At 39.6% G+C, this 23,621-nt stretch overlaps 1 protein-coding gene across 1 annotated transcript in view; it reads right to left on the bottom strand.

Annotated features, from left to right (window-relative positions):
* Positions 1-453: 453 nt before the first annotated feature.
* Positions 454-23,621, bottom strand: part of LOC138334058 (uncharacterized PE-PGRS family protein PE_PGRS54-like) — a 57,777-nt gene continuing 34,609 nt past the window's right edge. Inside the window, exons 8-16 of the mRNA XM_069282773.1 lie at positions 9,202-16,302; positions 8,840-8,974; positions 8,396-8,419; positions 7,536-7,778; positions 2,970-3,089; positions 2,488-2,736; positions 2,044-2,286; positions 1,322-1,459; positions 454-1,079 (exon numbers count right to left, since the gene is read on the bottom strand). Of these exons, the coding sequence (XP_069138874.1) occupies positions 790-1,079; positions 1,322-1,459; positions 2,044-2,286; positions 2,488-2,736; positions 2,970-3,089; positions 7,536-7,778; positions 8,396-8,419; positions 8,840-8,974; positions 9,202-16,302 (8,543 nt within the window). The 3' untranslated portion in view covers positions 454-789. The remainder of the gene's footprint in view (positions 1,080-1,321; positions 1,460-2,043; positions 2,287-2,487; positions 2,737-2,969; positions 3,090-7,535; positions 7,779-8,395; positions 8,420-8,839; positions 8,975-9,201; positions 16,303-23,621) is intronic.

Raw genomic sequence — 23,621 nt, forward strand, 5'->3', positions numbered from 1 at the left:
GCAGATATTTCAGTGTGGCTTTGCATGTCAAGTCTACAATAAATGGTTACCGTGTCTTTGTATCTTGTGATAATTTCAAACGATTTGTCGAGCACAGCTGCGGCTTAGTGCATAATATGGTAAGTTAATTCATTGTTAGGTGGTTCACTTACTAGTAGTCTCACTTTCCATATCTAGTAATAAGCCCATAACTAATATCAGAATTAATCTTTACAGAACTTCGATGAACTTTCATTGGCTTAAGAGGTTAATTCAGATGTATGCTTTACATTGATGAATGGGCTTATTACTCAATGTGGCATGAGAAAACATGTGTATATACATGTACATGAAATTGGAATGACGTATTTGTACGTATCAATCCCGTTGTATATTTTAGCAACCACTAAAGGGTGAAATATGTACATTTACTACATGCAGTAATGTGTTTTAAAAATAAACAGAAAACTATGATAAATTGCACTGGTATTTTATTGGAAAAATAATCAATTGGTATATGATTAACAGATATGAATCAATGCAACAAAAATATGGAAAGAATATTAAGTACACTGTAAACAACTTGTAGCCATCTTATGTAAAGTTTCAAAGCTAACAGTCATAAACTTTATATCAAACCATACTGTATAAGAATAATCTAAAATTAACAAAATATAATGAAAAAGTCTGAACAAATGTGCTATATAGTGTGTAAATCAACCAATTGATAAAGAATTTCCTTTTAAACATCCCTTAGTCTTAGTCTTCTGTAGGGACACCAGCACATTTGTCTCGTGTTCGTCTTTAGCACTAAGGATTAAAAGTGTAGCTTCGCTGTTCACCCACACATGAACCTCCTCTGGGTAGCGACTCGACGTCTCCCGATCGACGATTATAAGCTGGATCCTTCATGCTCTTTTGATCATCCATGCGTTTGAATAACATCATAAAACCTAATGCTGCAGCCACAATAAGGAGTAAAACTACGCCACCCAACACACAGACAATCACGATCAGTTGGGTGCTTGAAGACATGGATTCAGTTTGTGGGCCGGGGTTGGGGGTCGCCACAGGAGGTACTGGAGTCGCGCCTCCCATATCTACAGCAGAAAAAATAAGTTATGATAATACAGATTAGTTACTTAAAGGCAAGGTTATTTGGCACTTGTTTGACATACACAAGCTGAAACTGATGAATACGAAAACAGAACAGCTTTTGAAATGAAGTAATCGTATCTGAACATAGATTAATGCTTCTTCTAGTTCTCAACAACAAACTATAGATCATCAAGGGTGTTCTAATAATAACAGCGATACAAAATCCTGACTGAAACAAACTTGCCTCCAAACAATCCATCCCCGTCAGGGTCGTCCATATTGACATCCATGATGAGGGAGACACAGCTAAATGATCCAGGAGAGTTCAGACAAGCAGAGCTGGAGTCGCAGAGATTTCTGATCTCCTCGCATTCATTGATATCTGTTAACAGTTTTTATGTAGGCAATAAAGAGTTTATAACAAGGAGATGCATATCTGACCCATCTTAATATGTCACAGTCTCCAAAATATATATTGGTCTCCCAAATACATATCAATTATGGACCTTAATTTTTATGCATATGTATAAGATAAAAACTGTCAAACAATCTATAATGGACATATTAATTAGAAGAAAAACATTTGCCATCCTGAAGAATGCAGTGTTTGGGTAATGACGTTCATAAAGGAATATTGACAGTTTCTAAAAATGGAAACACCAAGTCAATATGCTATATATTGGATGTCATGTGGCCATGTATAAGCCAATGAAAATATTGGAAAACCAACATCAAATATATTTTAATATAGCACAGCCTCCCAAATATATGAACCACATGAATTTCTCGTATCCAAGACATCTTTGACATTGACATAATATAACACTAGGTCAAAGGTCATGAATTGTTTAGAATTGGCGACCCAACTGATGCATCGTTAACATTTGTAATTTCAAATGAATTTATAACACATAATGGTAATCATCAATCTCAAAAAGTGTTGACCGACATAAAATGTATGTTTACCTATACATGTATTGGTTCTATTTTCTCTGTAGCCACTGAAACAGCTACATTGGTATCCCCCAACAGTGTTGTTACAGGCCTGGGAACATGGATTGTACGCTACACACTCGTTAATATCCTCACATGATGTCAAGTCCAAAGACAATGTGTATCCCTGGTAACAGTCACAAATGCGTGAACCATACAGTTGATGACAGACATGTTCACATCCTCCGTTAGTGCCATCCATACACGATTTATTTGCTGAAAAACAAATGTGACACAGGAACATTTACATGCAGTTTACAATATTTCAAAATCCCAGAGACAGAATCAAAGTCGTACAATAGTCCAACAGAATTATAAAATTGGGGAACAAAACAAGATCAACATCAACTTGACTACAAAAAGGGTAGTTCTACAATGCTAAATTTGGGAACCAGAATAAGCAAATAAATTTCAAACCTAAACAGTTTTGTCCGTCCTCGTCTAACATGAAACCCTCGTGACAGCTACAGATAAAGCTACCATCTGTGTTTTCGCAAGTCTGACTGCATGGCCAGTTTTCAGTGCACTCGTCGATATCTACACAGATATGACCAGAGTCGTCCAGCTGGTATCCTGGGTTACATGAACATTCATATCCTCCAGTCACTTCAGAACAAATCTGGGAACAGCCACCGTTGTCCTGCTCACAAGACTTTCCACCATCAGCTTAAAAGGAAAAAAACATTCCAACACATTTTAACAAAACATCGCTATCACTCTTGGCATGGAATGATTAACACTGTCTGATAATTGTAATTTTATAATTCCCAATTTAAATTAATGTAGCTTACTTTTTGATCTGCTGTAAAGTCTTCTTAGTGTCCAACATTGATATGTAGTTATGGAAACAATTTTGTGATTTAACTGGTAAGTTATAAATTATCCATTAGATTACTTACCACTTTGGAAAAATGATCGTAGTCTGATGGTGATGGAGACACAGATGTAGGATCCCAAGGTATTTACACACTGAGACCAATTGTCCGAGCACAGAGAAGTATTCAGGCATTCGTTAACATCTACAAGATTTCATAATTTTGTTTTTGAGCATCTTTAATTAATAGTTTACTTAGAAACTGTAAGGAAACATCATACCTTGTTATTTTCAATATCTTTTCCAGAGTTCACCTGCTGAATTCTTGATTCCATGTGGCAAATACAAAAATTGTGGTGCCCAATATTTGTCCGAAATCAAACTCTTGAAATACAAATAGCCTAAGTGATACCAGTCCTTGAGTCCTGCTGACTGTACAAGGTTTGACAAAGCTGGGAATACATTTTGCCAATAATGTCAATGTGGTTTGAAAAACACTTAACCATTCCTAGCATTTGATGCATTAATTATAAAGTGCACAATTACAGTTTCAGATTTTATTGATTAAAAGTGTCAACAATGAAAGTATGAAATAAACAACGACTTCATGAAACAAGTAAACCAAACTTGTTAAATTTATCATTTTATTGGTATGCAACACCAAGGTTTTCAACAAAATTTCCTCCAGTCAATAAATTTGGATTATGGAGTGAAATCTCAAATAAGCACTTAACAGAATGACAACCAATAATTGATAATTGTACAGATTAAATCTAGGGATTGAAAGTTTCTGATTGTCCAGTCTCCACGTCGCCTGTCACAGAGACAGTCCGTATGTGTGAAGGCATCAACAGCGCTCTCGTCAATGTGTCCTTGCGGTGTACCTCCACCCGTCTATATACCATTACACATGCGATGGAGGCACCAATAGCCACCAGAAGAATGATTCCAGCCATTATTCCAATGATGATCAACATTTGTGTACTGGATAAAGTGTTCGTTGCTGATGTTGTTATTTGATCAGGCGTGTCATCATCATCATCATCATATAATCCATACGAGAAATCTGAAAAGAGGTTTTGGTAATTAATTTATGAAAACACTTTCGCAAAATAAAGTTACAAGTTTTATATCTTAATCTACATCTAACTCAACTGTACGTTATAGGGTGACAAAAGTGGTAAGTGATGACACTTAATTATATATATTTCAGTAATTCTAATATGCAACAGGATTAAAGCATTGACAATTCTGCCTAGATTTAACAGAAAACCTAGGCTAGCGAGCTTTACCTTGTTGTAGTCTCTGTCGACAAGTGAATGACCCGAAGGGAGCATTGATGCAGACCGTTTCTTCAGGACAGACCTCGGGATCCAAACATTCATCTATATCTGTAAAGATCACCAGACATTAATGACAGTCCATTAACTGCGATAGCAATGTCAGCTATAAAGTTATATTTTACGAGATACAAATTCTGAAATGTCATGAAAGATTTCAAATGATTACCAAATTGTATAAACAAACCCTTGATCAAATTATGTTTGTGTTATTTTGCTCTAAAGGCGGCCCTATAGTGGCTGAATATATATTCCATAGAAATGAAATTTGGTTTAATTTTACTTTATACTTTGGCCTTTAATTTGGGATTATTAATTTACTCAGCTTTATACTGTGTTAATCTCGTATCAAATTTATGTATTCAAATATTGATAAAAATGACTGACACAAAATTTAAGCAGTTTGCAGTAACTGCTGTTTATACATATACAATTTTTTCGAGTTGCTATTCAAAAACTAAATGAGGTTTATCAAAAAATAGGATTCCAATCACTTGGTTAAATATATAGATAGAAGACATCTCCACATTAATGCAGGAGTAATCAATTCAATACCTTGACAGAAGCCAGAGTCTGGTACGAGTCGGAAACCTTGACGACAACTGCAATCAAAGCCTCCTTCATTATTACTGCATTCTTGTGTACATGGATGGTATCGCGTACACTCATCTACGTCTAGACAGGAGTATCCGTTTGGAGACAATTCGTGACCTTGGCTACAGTAACATATCCGTGAGCCATACTGCTGTGAACAAGTGTGGTCGCACCCACCATTACTGCCGTCCGAGCACGAGGTTCTCTCTGAAAACAGATTTTACCGTATTATTGGATTTAAAGTTATGTGCCGAAATTTTCATACTCTCGAATCAAGAGCTTTAATTTATTCATGGTCAAACATTACCAACATTGAGAATTACAAATTAATGCTTACAATGCATAGGTTGTAATTTAACAAGCTGAAAAATGAGGATACCAATTTCACAGGATAAGACTGGTAAAACAAAAATAGTATATACCTTCAACCATAAAGTTTTGATGTAGTGTTAAGACTATTTTCATTGTGTAAATTGCCATTAAATTTTTGATACCAGATGTAGTATAAAGCTGCTGTTTGAATTTTTCATCCCTGCTGAATAAAACTGAATATATACAGATGTATACCTTCACAGGTTTTGTTGTCTTCTGCGAGTTTGAAGCCTTCATTACACAGACATTTGTAGCTTCCATCCGTGTTGATACATTGCTGATCGCACAAGAACTGGTCGCATTCGTTGATATCGTAACAGTCATAGGGGTTGGTCTCGTTTATTTGGTACCCAGCGTGACAGGAACACATGTGGCCGTTCTGTTGTTGCTGACATACATGGGCACAGCCTCCATTTTCTTGTTGACATGAATTACCGTCGCCTACAAAATAAAACTTATTACTACAATTTCATTTATATCCGATACATTCTCAGCTTTTTGACAGCGATATATGGCGATACGTAAATTAAATTCATTTTGATAATTTTTCTACACACTTTGCTTATTGCTATCTGCCCTTGCTGGAAGGAATTTATTGTGACGTCATGTGTTTGCGAGTGTAACTTCATACTTTTTGTAGAAAACTATGTGAATTGCACTCGCAAAACAATGATGTATTAATCGATACCTACACGCAAGGAAGCCTACTTTAATATGCAAAGACGGAACAGTACAGTTGCACACTTTATTTGACGACAAGATCATTATTTATCTTCATATTCAGCCTTGCTTACTTCAGCCATACATGTATCTAAAATTAATACATTAAGCAATCTTGTCACTACTTACCACTGCTTTGATGGCTACCATAAAGGGCGGAGAGACCTATACCCACACAGGCATAGGAACCGGGGGTGTTGACACACATTGACCATATTTGTGCACACGAAATCACCACTGAGAATATACTACATTCATTTATATCTGCAAGGAAATGAGAATTTTAATAACACAAAATTGTTTGAACTTTTTTTAAAAGCCTATCATAGTTAGGTAGGGCTTCTATTTTTTTCTCTTTTTTTTTCCCAAATAATTAATGTTAATTTTTTTTATTATTATTATTTATTTTTGCATTCACAATGAATGTCCTCAATCAAAGGCTGTGCTTGAAATGAACATTTAATGATTAGAAATAGAACCCTCCTATTTTTCAAGGCTCATCTTTGGCCGCTTTCAAATACACATGTACATGGAAATTAACCAGGCAAAAACTTCACAAGGATCAATCTAGGTTGTTACAACAGCTTGTATTAAAATATTTCCCCAATGGTTCGATATGAAAGACAACATCTATCAAATTACATTTTAAAGTCTCCAATTGAATTTTTTTTCTAAAACTTTCTATATGAACAATGTCATTTTACAGAATCCTAGATTAATCCCTGCTTTGCATAAAATACAAGTGTTGCTTACTTTTATTCTGCAAGATTATGAATTCCTCTTCCACTTTTCTATTGCATGCATGCAGCCATCATTAATTGAGGAAACTCATAAAAAAATGCGTGGTTATCAATCCTCCAACCAGTTCTCTTTCCGGAAAACATGATTCACTATAATCGCGTTCAGGTACAAGTTTGATAAATGTGTCAATTTGCCGATTTAATTTGCAATTCCTGCAATTTTTTTCTCAATACATTTGAATTACATGCATTTTGATTAAAAATGCATATTGAAATATGTACTTTTTTAGCTCTTATATTCTAATTTACTCCCGTTTCAATTTTGCATCTAAAATTAAGGCGTTTTCAAATATATGTCTGCAAATAAATTTATACACAAGCTCCAAACCCATTCAAAACAAAATCATCCTAATTCAGTCCATCTGCCATGTAAGAAAATGGCAGAAAAGATTGATCTTTTACATGGTAACTAGGGTAATAAGGTATATACACTCAACAGTAAATAGCATCAACAATTTTTAAAATGAAGAATGTGGCCAGATCTGATTATATTAAAAACATTATCTTGATTTGATAATTTCCTAAATCCATAATTGAATAGGCAAGGAGATGGTTTTGTAAAGGGCATAATTTGATGCATTTAAAATTTGGTATAGCAAAGAAAATCTGTCAACATGAACCAAATGGCACTTGTTGCTTTTCCCATAGATTCTTTAAAACATGACTGGTTATGTATATGTGAACACAATGGTATTATAACCGACAAAAGCATTCGATATTTCAGCTGTAAATGGAAACAGTAGCCTATTTTAGCTATTTATAAAGTATCCCAATCAAATTCTTGATCCCAATACAATTGTTGTAAATGGTTAAAATAGAATTTACCATCGCAAGTTCGTCCATCAGCATTTTTAGTATATCCTGCTGGGCAATGGCATTCATATCCTCCGATGGTATTATTACAGAGGAAAGGACAGGGTCCATACGTGGTACACTCATCAATATCGTCACACTGATGATGGTCAGCGGCCAGTGAATATCCGTCGTTACAGCTACACTGATGAGCTCCAAACATGTTGTGACAGGTATGTGCACAACCTCCATTGTTCGTGTCACAATCGTTCACAACTGATCAAAAGGAAGAGTCATTGTAAGACACACAGGTTAGCCTACAGAGCCTAGTCACACTGGTTAGCCTACAGAGCCTAGTCACACTGGTTAGCCTACAGAGCCTAGTCACACTGGTTAGCCTACAGAGCCTAGTCACACTGGTTAGCCTACAGAGCCTAGTCACACTGGTTAGCCTACAGAGCCTAGTCACACTGGTTAGCCTACAGAGCCTATTTCCCTGGTTTAAATAGGCTGGAAACCCAACAGAAACTGGTGGTGAAAATCGAAGGGTTATTTTATTTTAGCTGTTGATATCTATTGTACATATCTGGATACCATTAGTATACTTGTACTAAGCAACAGGTATTGTTTAAAATATGTAAAGGAGATGCATCATAAATTATTTAATATTACACCTAGATCTGAAAATTTATTCCCATTTTACACATTTTCATTCATATTTTACCTAAATAGGATCCATCATCTTGGATGATATTGCACTTGTAATACTAGACTAAATTGTACATAATACAATGGATTGCATCTTATATTTATAGTTCAAGGAATGTTTCCACTAGTTTTATGAATGTTGTCGTAACTTCTCGGGCCATGAAGGCAATGTTTGTCCCACTTACCTGTTGGCTCGGGTCCAGTGTGTCCTGCAAATAGGAGAAATGGTCTCAAGTCTTGGACTAACAGGATTTGATATACATGCATGTTGCAAAGCAAAATTTGCAAAATGTTATCGACATTCAATATATATTCACGAAAAATTATCAAAATGTTGATTATATAATGCACTGTATTTAATTTCATTTTATATATATTGTGGGTATAGTACCATAGAGGTTCCAAAAATAACTTTTCTAGGACAGTATTCATTCCCTGACATAGTTCCAATAAGATGTCTATAACATGTATAAAAATTATGCTTATAACAGTAAATTCATTGGTCTCTGGGAGGTTTTACTGTATGTACATATTGTGACTTATGAATATAGATCTATGTCCTTGCTGTAAAAGTTCACTAGTAGGTCGGTGATTTTTCTGCAGTACTCCTGCTTTCAACAAAAACCTACCTACAGGTCCAGTGTTTCCGACTTCACCCTTTTCTCCCTTAGGTCCTGTGGCTCCCACGGGTCCTGATGCTCCTGTGATTCCAACGTTGCCTTGATCACCCTTTGTGCCAGTTTGGCCAGCAATTCCAGTGTTGCCTTCAATGAAAAGAGATACAATCAATAAATTTGTCAGACAGCTTTTCCAATTCCTTACTGAACATCATTATATTGAGTTCTTTCAAATCTTTTTCTACCACTACCAAATACCTTCTCACACTTATCACTTTTTTAGATGTCAATTTATCAATTGCCAGACAATGACTTTACATTTGGAATATTATCTATATCAGGTTTCTTTTCTTTAGGTTTTCAGCCTTACTAACCAGTTTCACCCTTCGGGCCTGTATCTCCGACACTTCCTGTAGCTCCTACATCACCAGTAACTCCAGAGACTCCAACAGCACCGTCCTGACCCTTCTGTCCCTTCTCACCAGTACTGCCAACAACTCCCTGGTCACCCTTTTCTCCTGTGCTCCCAACAGCTCCAGTTTCACCTTTACTGCCTTGACCTCCTTGAGCACCTACATCTCCTTTCTGACCAGTTGAACCCACTGCTCCTGTGTTGCCCTTTGAACCAGTTGCTCCAGTGTTTCCAGTTTGCCCTTGATCACCTTTAGCCCCCGTGTCGCCCTTTGATCCAGTATTACCAGTCTGTCCAGTTGGTCCGGTGTTGCCTACATTGCCTTGCAAGCCAGCATCACCCTTGGTACCCTTTTCTCCGGTGTTACCAGTCGTCCCAACATCACCTTTAGGTCCGGTTGATCCAGTGTTGCCAGTGCTACCTTGAAGTCCTGTAGCTCCAACATCACCAGTTGTTCCCTTCTCACCAGTGTCTCCTACATCTCCTTTGCTGCCAGTGCTACCAACATTTCCAGTGGCTCCAACATTACCCTTCTCACCAGTGGATCCTTTTGGACCTGTATCTCCAGCCACTCCCTGCGATCCCTTTTCACCATCACTTCCTTTTTCTCCAGTGCTGCCCTTTTCACCTGTACTACCAACTGAGCCTGTTGATCCTGTATTTCCAACTTCTCCTTTTGGTCCGGTGCTGCCTGTATTTCCTGTAGCACCAGTATTTCCTGTGGCTCCTGATTGACCTTTAGGGCCTGTGTTACCAATGTTTCCTTGAATTCCTTGATCTCCTTTCTGACCTTGACCTCCTTGATCTCCCTTTTCGCCAGTGTTTCCAGTTGGACCTGTGTTACCAATCTGGCCCTGATCGCCCTTCTCTCCAGTCTGTCCTTCTGAACCTTGTGCACCAGTACTACCAGTAACGCCAGCGTTACCTTTGGGTCCAGTAGCTCCTACAGAGCCTGTGCTACCTACGTTTCCAGTGTTCCCCTTTGGTCCCGTGCTTCCAACATCTCCCGTGGATCCTTTAGGTCCTGTGCTGCCAGTGTTGCCTGTAGCACCTGTGTTTCCAACAGCACCAGTTTGACCTTCTACACCCGTAGCACCGACAACACCAGTTGCGCCAACAGCTCCTGTATCGCCCTTTGCTCCGTCTGTTCCAGTGCTACCTGTTGGCCCGGTGGCACCAACGTTTCCAGTTTCACCTTTAGCACCAGTGTTTCCAACTTGTCCTGTAGAACCAACTGGACCAGTGCTTCCAATCTGACCTGTTTCACCAGTGTTACCAACAAGGCCTGTGACACCAGACACTCCTATTTGTCCCTTTTCTCCTTGGACTCCAGTAGCTCCTGTTTGTCCTTGGACTCCAGTGTTTCCGAATTGTCCTTTTTCACCTTTAGATCCTACAGGGCCAGTATTTCCTACTGCTCCTGTGTTTCCAGTTTGCCCTTTCTCTCCTGTACTTCCTATTTGGCCAGTGTTACCCTTTGGTCCAGTACTTCCTATGTCTCCTTTTGATCCAGTATTACCAAATTGGCCCTGGCTTCCTTTTTCACCAGTGTCTCCTACAACACCCTGCTCTCCCTTTTGTCCGGTATTTCCAACATTTCCTTGTACTCCCTGTTCTCCTTTGGGTCCAGTGCTGCCAGTGTCTCCAATAGCACCTGTAGCTCCAACATCACCAGTATTTCCCTTTTGTCCAGTGTTTCCAGTTAGTCCTGTAGAACCTGTTGATCCAACATCTCCCTGTATACCTGTATCTCCTTGCGCACCAGTTTGACCCTTTTCACCAGTGCTGCCAACATTACCAGTGGATCCTGTTTGTCCTATTTGTCCCTGTTCACCTTTGGCACCAGTGTTACCAACATTGCCCTGGACACCTTGGTCTCCCTTGCTGCCAGTTGCCCCTGTATCTCCAGTACTTCCCTTATCTCCCTTGTCTCCTTGGACACCAGTACTGCCTGTATCACCTTGGGCACCAGTGTTTCCAACAGTACCCTGTATTCCTTGTATACCTTTGATTCCTTGATCGCCTTTGGGTCCAGTAGAACCAACACTGCCAGTTGCTCCCACAGCACCAGTATCTCCTTTGGTGCCTGTATTTCCTACATCACCTTGATCTCCCTTTGCACCAGTGTTTCCGACAACGCCCTGAATACCCTGAGGTCCAGTTGCTCCTACAGCGCCCGTTTGTCCCTGAACTCCTGTATCGCCCTGTACTCCAGTGCTTCCAACATCACCTGTTGATCCTTTAGGTCCAGTGCTGCCAATGTCGCCCTGTTGTCCAGTGCTACCAACATTTCCAGTTGCTCCCTTCTCTCCTGTTGAGCCCTTTACACCAGTATCGCCAACATTTCCCTTTGATCCTGTAGCACCAATCTGTCCCTGCTGTCCAGTGGATCCAACAGCACCAGTGTTACCTTGAATACCTTGACTACCAGTTTCTCCCTTTGGACCTGTACTTCCTACATCTCCCGTTGTTCCCTTTTCGCCTGAGCTTCCTGTTTGTCCTATAGGTCCTGTGCTGCCAATTTGTCCTGTTGCACCAACAGCTCCAGTATTGCCAGTCTGTCCTTGAGCTCCTTTCTCACCAGTACTACCCTTTTCTCCTTTCTCACCAGTATTTCCAACTTGACCTTGGGGTCCTGTGTTGCCAATTTGACCTTGTGCTCCTGTTGCTCCTTTCTCTCCTGTATTTCCTTCAGCACCTGTTTCTCCAAACTCTCCCTTGGGTCCAGTGTCTCCAATCTGACCTTGTGTTCCTGTGGCACCAACATCACCAGTTTGACCTTTGACACCTGTATCACCAACAATGCCCTGTTCTCCTTTACTTCCAGTATCGCCTACTTGTCCTTGATCACCTTTACTTCCATCACTTCCTTTTGGTCCAGTAGCACCAGTGTCGCCTACCTGTCCCTTCAATCCAGTTTCGCCAAATTGACCCTGTATTCCTGTACTTCCGACAGCTCCAGTACTTCCCTTCTGACCTGTTGCTCCTGTGTCTCCAACTTCTCCTTTAGCGCCAGTATTTCCAACTTCACCTTGTTGTCCTGTACTTCCCACAGCACCAGTATTTCCCTTTGGTCCTGTACTTCCTACACTTCCAGTTGCACCTACTTCACCAGTTGTACCAGCTTGGCCTTGTGCACCTATTTCTCCCTTCTGTCCAGTATTGCCAATTTCACCTTGGGATCCCTTTTCACCAGTACTGCCCTTTTCACCGCCATCTCCTTTAGATCCTGTAGATCCCACGTCTCCCTGAATTCCTGTTGCACCTACATTGCCTGTTGCACCAACAGCTCCTGTGTCACCCGTCTGACCCTTGTCACCAGTGCTGCCAACAGCTCCAGTAGCACCACTGACACCAGTGCTTCCAATTTGTCCTGTGGCTCCAGTGTCGCCCTTTGATCCAGTCTCTCCCTGAATACCAGTGCTGCCAACTTGACCCTGAGGACCCGTATTGCCTATTTGTCCTTGCAATCCTTGTTCTCCTTTGACACCTGTATTTCCAACTACACCTTGGGGTCCAGTGTTACCCACTTCACCTTTCTGTCCTTGTACACCAGTGTCTCCTACAACTCCAGTAGAACCAACTTCTCCTTTAAGTCCTGTACTTCCAACATTTCCTTGCAAGCCCTTTGGTCCAGTACTTCCAGTAGCCCCAGTGTCTCCCTTAGCGCCAGTGTTTCCTGTAATTCCTGTATCACCTTGGTTTCCCGTGAGACCTTTTGGACCCGTACTTCCTACATCTCCCTGCACACCCTTACTGCCAGTGTCTCCTTTTTGTCCATCGCTACCTTTTGGACCAGTACTACCAGTTGGTCCGACAGCGCCAGTATTTCCATCAACTCCTTGGTCGCCTTTGGCTCCCTGATCACCCTTGCTTCCTTGTGGTCCTGTATTTCCAGCAATACCCTGTATACCAGTATTTCCAACTGCTCCAGTTGATCCTTTTGGCCCTGTAGACCCTACTTCTCCCTTTGGACCAGTATTCCCTACAATGCCTTGAGATCCCTTTTCCCCAGTGGCTCCTTTTTGACCGATTGCACCCGTTTCACCAAACTGACCCTTTGGTCCAGTCGCACCAACCGCTCCAGTAGTACCCTTTACCCCATCATCACCCTTAATGCCTTGGGCACCTGTGGCTCCTACAGATCCAGTGTTTCCTTGAATTCCTTGAGCTCCTGTTTCTCCTTTAGCACCAGTGTCTCCAACATTACCTTTAGGTCCAGTACTGCCGATTACTCCAGTTTCACCTTGAATACCTGTGTTACCAATTTGTCCAGTTGCTCCCTTTTCACCTTGTGTTCCAGTAGCACCAACATTACCAGTGTCTCCCTGAACACCAGTACTGCCAACAGCTCCAGTAGCACCTTTTTCGCCTTCGTCTCCTTTACTTCCAGTACTACCAACTGATCCGGTATCTCCCTTTACACCGGTAGCGCCCACTGGCCCAGTAGATCCAATACTTCCTGTTTGTCCTATTTCACCTTGAGATCCTTTTTCACCATCACTACCCTTAAGGCCAGTATCTCCAACAACACCTTGGTCACCTTTGACACCTGTGTTTCCAAATTGACCTTTCATTCCTTGGTCTCCTTTAATTCCTTGTTCACCTTTTTGTCCGGTATTTCCAATCGCTCCTTGGTCTCCTTTGACACCAGTGTTGCCTGCAACTCCTTGAGGTCCTGTACTTCCTGTAGAACCAACATCACCAACAGATCCCACTTCACCTTTCTGGCCAGTGTTGCCAGTATCTCCACCATCTCCCTTTTGTCCAGTAGCACCAACAGCCCCTGTGTCGCCTTTAACACCTGTGTCGCCTACATTTCCCTTGGCTCCTGTGTTACCAAATTGTCCTTTTGGTCCTGTACTGCCAACATTTCCTTTAGAGCCTTGATCACCTTTATCCCCAGTAGCTCCAACAGGTCCTGTGCTGCCAACAGCACCAGTGTTTCCAGTAGTACCGACATTTCCTTGGTCTCCCTTTTGTCCTGTACTACCAACTTGCCCTGTGGCCCCTACTGCTCCTGTGTTACCAATCTCTCCCTTTGGTCCAGTGCTACCTACATTTCCTTGAATTCCAGTGTCCCCTGTATTTCCCTTATCTCCTTGGACACCAGTTGCTCCAGTTGGTCCCACCTGACCTTTTTCTCCAGTACTTCCTGTGTCTCCAAGATTTCCCTTTTCTCCTTGTGTTCCAGTGTCTCCCTTTACTCCAGTTGATCCAACAGGTCCTGTTGATCCAACTACACCTGTAGCTCCTGTATTTCCAGCTACACCCTGTACACCAGTTTCACCAAATTGTCCCTTTTCTCCTGAATTTCCATCCTGCCCCGTTAAACCTTGAATTCCTTGGTCTCCCTTAGCTCCTGTGGCGCCATTTTCACCTTGCTCACCCTTTTCACCAGTGGCTCCTGTTATACCAGACACTCCTTGGATGCCATCATCTCCTTTAGTACCTTTTGGTCCAGTACTTCCTACAATTCCTGTGGCCCCTACATTTCCAGTGCTACCTTTAGGTCCAGTTGCCCCGACGTTACCAGTGGGTCCTGTAGCACCGACATCGCCAGTCTGACCTTTTTCTCCTGTAGCTCCATCGTCCCCAGTAGCTCCTTTAGGTCCAGTGTTACCATCCACACCCTGTGCACCAGTAGTACCTATCTGTCCTTTGTCACCTTGTGCACCAGTATCCCCTTTAATACCTTGTGCACCAGTACTTCCTACCAAGCCTTGGATACCCTGTTCACCTTTTGGGCCAACATCTCCCTTGATTCCTGTTTGACCTTGGATTCCTGTGTCACCTACAATGCCCTTTTCACCAGCTTGTCCCGTTGCACCCACATCGCCAGTAGAACCCTTTTCGCCAGTGTTTCCAATGAGTCCTTGTTCTCCTTTTGGACCAGTTGCTCCTGTTGGACCAGTACTACCTACATTGCCAGTTGCACCAACACTTCCTGTGGCTCCAACATCTCCCTGAATTCCTTTGTCACCTGTTGCTCCCGTTTGGCCTGCGACTCCTGTGCTTCCCACTGGTCCTGTGCTGCCTGTGACACCTACTTCGCCTTGGAGTCCAGTGCTGCCTACTGGTCCAGTGCTACCAGTGTTGCCGATTGCTCCAGTAGAGCCAACGTCTCCAGTGGCACCCTTCTCTCCTTGTACGCCAGTGTCGCCCACAGTTCCTTTCTCTCCTTGTTCTCCTTTTGTTCCAGCGACTCCCTGTATTCCGGTACTTCCAACATTGCCCTGAATTCCCTGCTCTCCCTTTTGTCCACCATCTCCTTTTTGTCCAGTGTTTCCTACAACGCCTTGCAATCCTGTACTTCCTATTGGACCTGTAGCACCTTGAATTCCAGTATCGCCTTTCTCACCTTGGCTACCAGTGGCTCCTACATCACCTGTTGCTCCTTTTGGTCCTGTTGATCCAGTTTCTCCTTGGATGCCAGTGTTACCAGTTTGGCCCTGGTCTCCTTTGGATCCAGTATTACCAGTCAGACCTATGTCTCCGGTTGCACCTACAGGGCCAGTTGAGCCTGTTGCTCCCACATTGCCTGTGGCTCCAGTGTTTCCTGTTGCTCCTTGATCACCTGTATCGCCCTGGTTACCTTGAACACCCTTGGGGCCTGTACTTCCAACTTCACCTTGTAGTCCTTTGTCACCTTGAACACCCTTGTCCCCAGATATTCCCTGAACACCAGTGCTTCCTACCGGTCCAGTAGCTCCTAAATCCCCGGTGAATCCTGTTACTCCTTGGCTGCCAGTGTCTCCTTTGGTACCAGTTGCACCTACCTCGCCAGTGGCACCTTTAATACCATCAGTTCCTTTCTCACCTTTAGATCCTGTATCTCCGATCACACCAGTAGCCCCTTCAGGTCCAGTGTTACCAACCACTCCCTGAATTCCCTGTTCTCCTTTCTCGCCAGTCTCTCCTTTGACCCCAGCCTCTCCCTTTTCTCCAGTTACTCCCTGGGCACCAGTATCGCCCTTGGACCCATCTGTACCAGCCACTCCTTTCACCCCTTGGGCACCAGTTGCTCCCTTTTCACCAGTATTACCAGCAGGTCCAGTTAAACCTGTAACATGATGTTAAAGGTACTGTTACTTGTTATGTTATTAGGTCTTAACTTAAGATATCATTTAACACCATATCCATATTGGTCCTGACAGACCCCCAGGGGCCAGAGGGGCTGGGCCAAAAGGGGTCAAATTGGCCAAAAATCTTTCTTCTTACTTCAGATTCGATGAAACCAAATACTCTTCATAGATTGAAAAAACTTAAGGACCTTTACAAAATGTGTGAATTTCATGGCCCTGGAATCTGATTTTCCCCTTGGGAGGGAGTCAAATTACTATATTACATATAGGAAAAACACATTTATGAACATTATTTGCTTAGTTTTAATAGGAAATGAGTCAAACTGGATTAGAATTATTAGCTTGAAATGGGTCAAAATGGCTACAATTTCAAAAAATCTAACTCACAGGTTTGATGGAACCAAATAATCGCCATAGATTAAAAAGTGAAATTTATGAAATCGTTGACACTGACTGACTTCTAGTTTTTTTTGGTTTGCTTGACGTTGGCAAAGCAAACTGGAATTTAAGCATAAGGTTTTGTAACGATACACTAACTACCAAAATGAAAAACAAAAAATAATTATAATACGAAGGTTCAGCTGCAAAGTTTATTCTAATTCGTAAATAATTTTTATAGATTTGAACCAAGTTTGCAATGCTCTTTCTGTATCAGCACTCAGGTTACCATCAAGGCCTCTTGGGCCTCTTGTTGATTGTTATTTGTACCAATGTATACAATGAAATGTCATTGACAATCATAATAAAATTAGGTATAAACAAGACTCAATAGTCCTTAATATGTAAACTTAAAAGCTTTTATACAGTGTGGTACCACAAATTACAAAAAGTAAAAACGAGCAAATTAGTGGAATTTCCATCCCCCGCTTTCAGGCATATTGTAGGTAAACATTATTGAGGTTAGGTTTAACCTTGTTTGAAACATGGCAAAAAAAACTGAAGTCTTATTTGGAAGCGAGAAGTGTAAAATAATGTCCGTTGAAAGTGACTATTAAACTTGGCTGAGCTCTAGATCCTAAGGCATTGAACTTCGAATATAACTTTCAAGAAAATTGGTTTACATTTGTTACAATTATTGCACAGGGAATTGCAGAAAATGATGTTTAGTACATCAAAGGGCCATAACTACTACATAATGTCCGCCAAAAGTGGTAATCAAACTTGGCCAAGCCTTTAAGGCATTTGACCTTGTTACCAAGTTCGAAGAAAATTGGTTATTATTTATTACAGTTATTGTACGGAAGTGGCAGAAACTTGACTTTTTATTTAGCAAAGGGCCATAACTCCGCTAAATAAGGCCCGTTGAAAGTCGTGATCGAAATTAGCCGAGTCCTTAAGGCATTTAACCTTGTCACCAAGTTTGAAGAAAATCAGTTTACATTTGTTGCAGTTATTTCACAGAAATACAGTGTTACAGACAGATTAATATCCCGTTTCGGAGAAAGCGGGGGATAAAAATATGCAAGAAACTATTACCATCCTGATTATAAATTCATTGTTCTGGTGAACTAGAATACTCTATCTTATTTTAATGCCATGGCTTTAGATACATATGTAAACAGTGGCCTCATATATCACAACTTTGAATGTCTATGCCTGGAAATGTATGGTTCAAGCCCTTTCTGGCCCTATGATCCACCCAATTTTCAAACCTGTTATTTAGCAATTATGAATTTCAAATATCTAGTATATCCTGATACAATTAGTATGATAGTCAAGTATCATTACAGTTGTAGTTGCCATGGTAACCATCTGAAATATGCATAAATTAAGCTAATGTGAAAATGACATAAGTTTTTCATGTACAAATCGTACAGCACATCCTTGAACAAACTTTATAAGATTTACCTGAAGTACCTACATTCTCGGTAAATAGTTTAAGATTGCACTCTGTTGTTGCTTAAGAGAAAAACTTTCCACATTTGCTTAACTTATGCATAATTGGCATGACTACTATGGCAACTAAAGCAGCAATAATGGAAAACTAGTCATTCAGATCCCCCCCCCACCCAATGGAGATATCAAAGCTGAAGTAAGTTTGATTGTGGAGACTTATGTGTATGAAAAAAACCAGGAAAAAGGAAGTTGAGCTAAAGAAAGATGGAGTATAATTCAAGTAGAGCGGGGCTGCAATTGTTGAATCAGGTATACAGCCTTGAAATTTATATTAGACTATATACACAAAGATGGGTGGAGTTTTGCAAAGTAACATTTACCATTTACCATGATATTTTCAGCAATGTTTCCATGGTTACGGAAAAAGTGCAAAAAATGAAAACCTAAAAATAGCAAAAGGCACTACTAGACCATAAGAACAATGTGTCTATGAAGTTTCATGGAAATATCTACTGGTTTTAAAGTTATGCTCCGGAAACGAACCTGGTACAAAAATGATATTTTCAATGTTTCCATGGTTACGGAAAAAATGCAAAAAATGAAAACCTAAAAATAGCAAAAGGCACTACTAGACCATAAGACCAATGTGTGTATGAAGTTTCGTGGAAATATCTCTACTGGTTTTAGAGTTATGCTCCGGAAACCATTTGTACGGACGGACGGATGGAACCCAATTGCATTTGTATATCCCCCGCTAACTTTGTTGGGCGGGGAATAAAAATTGATGAATTTGGGGGCCGATAAGGATCCAAACTCTACAGTTTATGCCAATCCATTCAACTGTCCGGAAACCAAAAAATACCTTTGTAGTTCACCGCCAATTCCAAAGTCAAATGTAATACAGCAGAATGTGCCTGCCTCTTAAAATCATCAATATTATTACAGAGTTCATATAAACAATTTTACTACCAGCATATTTAAATCAATTTGCTTTGTCGCAACACAGACTTATGTGCATTTCTTTTAGGCATTCCATTGGTTCCATTGTCTCTATGTGTGTAAGTACAAGTGTACATAACATGCTGATTCCCTTATTGCTAACATTGTAATATTAATTATATTTTTCAATAAAATCCACTCGTACCAGTGACCTTTGCAGTAAATTTCTGGTTTGATGAAAAGTTGGTGAAATACCAGACTGAAGACTAAAGGCAATCAGACAGAAAAAGGCAGTTGGACTCCATGCAGTGATCAACTATTATATATTTTATAAAGAACCAATAAATACCATATCCTATTTTCCAATAGTTAGAAATGGTTGCACTAAATGAAATATGGACAAAATTGCCATGAGAAATGAAGCAACAAACATTCCAAATATTGTACACACGAGGCATTCTAAAATGTAAATGATTTTTCATATCTTGAATTTCTGACTCTGAAACTTAAGGGCTTCTTTAAGGTATATTTCGGTGTTCTAAAATATACTGGAAAGTGTTATATGAAACAAAGTGATAAAATCATGGTCCGATGACCTAAAAATACAACAAAAATGAACTTTGACGCAAAACGGATCCCGGTTGATCAGTAAATAAAAGGAAATAACTCTTACTGGTTTTAGAAAAAAAACTCTATCATTTTCACTTTATATCTTGAAACAAATTTAGTCGAATTGGAACAGTACTTGAATATCCACTGTACCCAACCAGATGTGGGTAACTGTAGTTACGCTCTACAAAAATGGTGAATGATTTAGGTCAGATTTCGCATGCCTCAGTTTACGTAATTTGCGATATTTTAAAGGTTTTTATTTGTGTCTCGCGAATTGTTTTTGTATAAAAATAAAATTTGAAGCGCAACGCATACGTTAATGACTATGAATAAGAGAAACAAGCCACCACAAAATTGACATTTAGTGGGTAACTGAAATTTCAATGTGTGTACCCGAGTTATGATTTTTAGGCGAATGGTGGGTAAATGACAAACATGGAGCGTAACTGACGAATAAGGCTTGGATTGACCATCCTATTATACTTATCTTTTTTTCATTATTCATGCATACTAAGGGCTGTTCACATAAAGGTGAAAAGACCTGTTATTATTCTGGGTTTTTTTTTTTCTGCACAGAAACTTGTATAAAAAGGATTTTCTAAATGGCAAGATATATACCAATGTTCATGTCACAATAGTGTTGGCCATGAGACAGCAGCATTTTTATGTTGGTCGGACATTCAATATGGCCTCGCCTCCGGTTTAAAACTTATGCAAATATCTCGTTGACAGCTCGACGCATTTCTTTCTGTTTTGGATATGTTATGTAAAATAAAAATGGAGAAAATAACAAATGCAACACTTTTCTGTAAAATGTCAACTTCCAGTTGGAATAAGGATCAAAGTTTAAAAGAGCAATTGTTCGAAAAAATCATTACAAAATCTTCTGCTAAGTTCTAGAAGACCGAGAGACCTAATATTAGGTATGTAGCATGCTGACATAAATGCCTACCAAGGATAATATGATTGACCTTGACCTTCATTCAGGGTCATGTGGGCCAAAAATCCTGAAATTATCAGATGAATTCTTCCGAGAAGTTGTGGAAGGCAAAGAGTCCTGAAATTGGACCTGTAACACATTGCGATTGGTGCTACCAAGTTTGTTAATATGAATGGCCTTGAAAGAAAATCCTTGTTGGTGAAAAGCCCGTCAAATTGTAGTGACAATTTCTAGTTTTTGTTTTCATACTACATTTGTATTTCTGATTGGTTGATTATTCATACCTCTAGAAAAGTTGAATGTTTTGGCTGTTAGTTTTTGAAGTGTCAAATGATTGTAAATAAGTTGTAAACTACTGATGTTATGTCCACTATCCCCCTTAGTATATATACCTTTTTCTTCTCTTTTATCTGTTCTGCTTAAATACAAATTATGGTATAATTTAAAACAAAAAGCTATTATACGATATATACATTATTATACGTGTTGTAAATTTAATGGGGAGGGCGTTTCCAAGTTTAAACTTGTGTCCCGGCGTGAAACCTTGACGTCACAATATATACAACGTTGGGTATTGATTTGAAACAAAATGCATTGGAAAATCAATGAAATTGTCCGTTTAAACATTATATTGTAGTCTCAAAAATTATAAACAAAATGTTTTTATATCCCGATGAAGTTGAAAATAGTGACATCATTGCTTAATTATACTGATGTCATTGAAGGAAAGTCCCTTTAGGCTTTAAAGATTATGATGTCACATCTAAGGGACATTCCCTCGATCAAATTTTGACACGGGTTACTCGACTAGCAATATAGTATCTGGACTAAGTCCAGTTTCCTAGTGTGCTTTTCGCCGCTGATTTCGGGGTTAATATTGCATTTGATGAATACTTCTGAGAAATTCACGGGCGAATAAAAACAGCAAATAAACTAGTCATATATTAATAAAATGCTGATCTCATGTATATGTGTTGTTTATGTTTTATGATTTAGAGTTCTGAATATTAACCTTCCTTCATAGTTTCAAAGACAAGAGGTGTACATATAAGAATTAACAGGTGAAATAGAATATATCATAGCCCTTTGGTTATTTTTTCAGTCATTTCGAGACCTCAGATCCGTTCATAGTATACATTTTAACTGATGGTGATTATGAATATGCATGATTTGAAATCGCTGTCGCTTGAGAGTGTCATTTATTATCGCCACACGTCTTTTGCTGTCTGTGCACAAGAAACAAATATGTCAGCAAGTCTGATAAAAATTTATTGATATTAAGAAATCGTTTTAATCCCTACAAAAATCGTTATACCCATGATATTTGACAGAGAGGGTACTGAATACCTTGCATAGCGAAGTTGAGTACAACTGTACCAACTAATTCAGATAAATGTTCTTAGGATTCGCAGATTTAAGTGAATAGTCGGGCAAAGAAAGGCTTAAGTCGACAAAAATAGTGTTAATACATTTTTTTTATGAAACAGAAAAATGGAATTTGCCGTCAAAATCGCTCTGCATGAAAAATTTTTTTGATATTTTTTTCTAATATAGGAATCCTAAAACATCCCCGACTGGCTATGTCAGTGTTGATACGTAACCTTGCTTTCAAACAGTTAGGCGAATTTTTTAGAACTGTGCTAAATTACAACGGGCTTTGACATACTTTCAATGGTCAAAACTGGACAATGTAAGCAGAACTTTATTATCGTTTTTATATGTAAGGCCTTTTGGAAGAAAAATGAACACATTTAGACTTTTCTTTGCCTGGCTATTTACCGAATCATCTATATAATCTTAATTTGTTAGAGCAAAGGATTACTTACTAACCTATGTATGAAACGAAGTTTTATGAATTGAAGTTCTCGATGTATCAAACTGTTTTCATGGACCATTTGTTATAGAATCATAGGTAACTGACACTCGATTCAAATAAAAATTTACTTGTACAGATCAGGAGTTCGCCGATGCCCCGCGGCATGCTGTCACACCTGTGTTGCTTGCTTGATACCAAGATAATTAATATCACTGATCAGGCCGATACCCAGTGCTTTGTTTTTACAAGCTGCGCTATCAAATCATTAGTACAAAGATACAGTTAGTTGTTTGATGTTCGCCGCCGCCATTGGTAGTGGTTTATAGAATTTACGGAAGGGTAAATAGCGAACCACATTATTAGTAACTCATACTCAAAACTGTTACATTGTAAAACTTTGGCATAAATACTGCAGAAAATGGATCATTCTAAATCGAAGTATTATGTAGGTGTTGTAGTGCTTTTGGTTCCTCCGTTTTAGTTTTTACATGTTTTCGTTTTTTATATTCATTCCGTAATATTAACCATCGCTTAAATAGTCACCAAATGAACACATGCTCATGGGTTAGGCCTAGTACACGCAAGTCTTGTTTATAATATACATATGTATTGTCAACGATAGCAATAAATGCGATTAGTTGCATACTTTGTTTTTATTTTGTTTTGCTTGTGGTAAATACAATGATTATAAAGTTTATGGAACGGAGACGACATGTACACAACTACCACAGTTGGTCATGGTAAAAAACATCGGTCTAATTTCAACCACGAATAATTCAAAGTCTCAATGTTGAGAAGTTTTTCTGACGGTCCCTTGAACTTCGATACATCGAGGTTTGACTGTAGTTATTTTATCTTATAAACACATGTTATTGACAGCAGTCGGCATTGCCCTACAAACATGTTAACTGAGGCATGTGAAATCCGACTTAAATCACCGTCACCATTTTTGTAGAGCGTAATTACAGTTACCCACATCCGGTTTGGCAGTGAATATTTATAAGCAGTTAAATTTTGACCAGTTAAACAGCCATCTTGGATGCTGGTCAGAAAGAATCAAACCAGTCAGCATGGCTGCATGTCACCAGAAATGACCACTCAAAATTTCATGGGGATGGACTTAAAGAGTTTGAAACATTTCTTTTTTAAGATGG

The sequence above is a fragment of the Argopecten irradians genome, chromosome 10, assembly GCF_041381155.1.
Source record: "Argopecten irradians isolate NY chromosome 10, Ai_NY, whole genome shotgun sequence".
In the NCBI taxonomy this organism is placed as follows: Eukaryota; Metazoa; Mollusca; class Bivalvia; order Pectinida; family Pectinidae; genus Argopecten; species Argopecten irradians.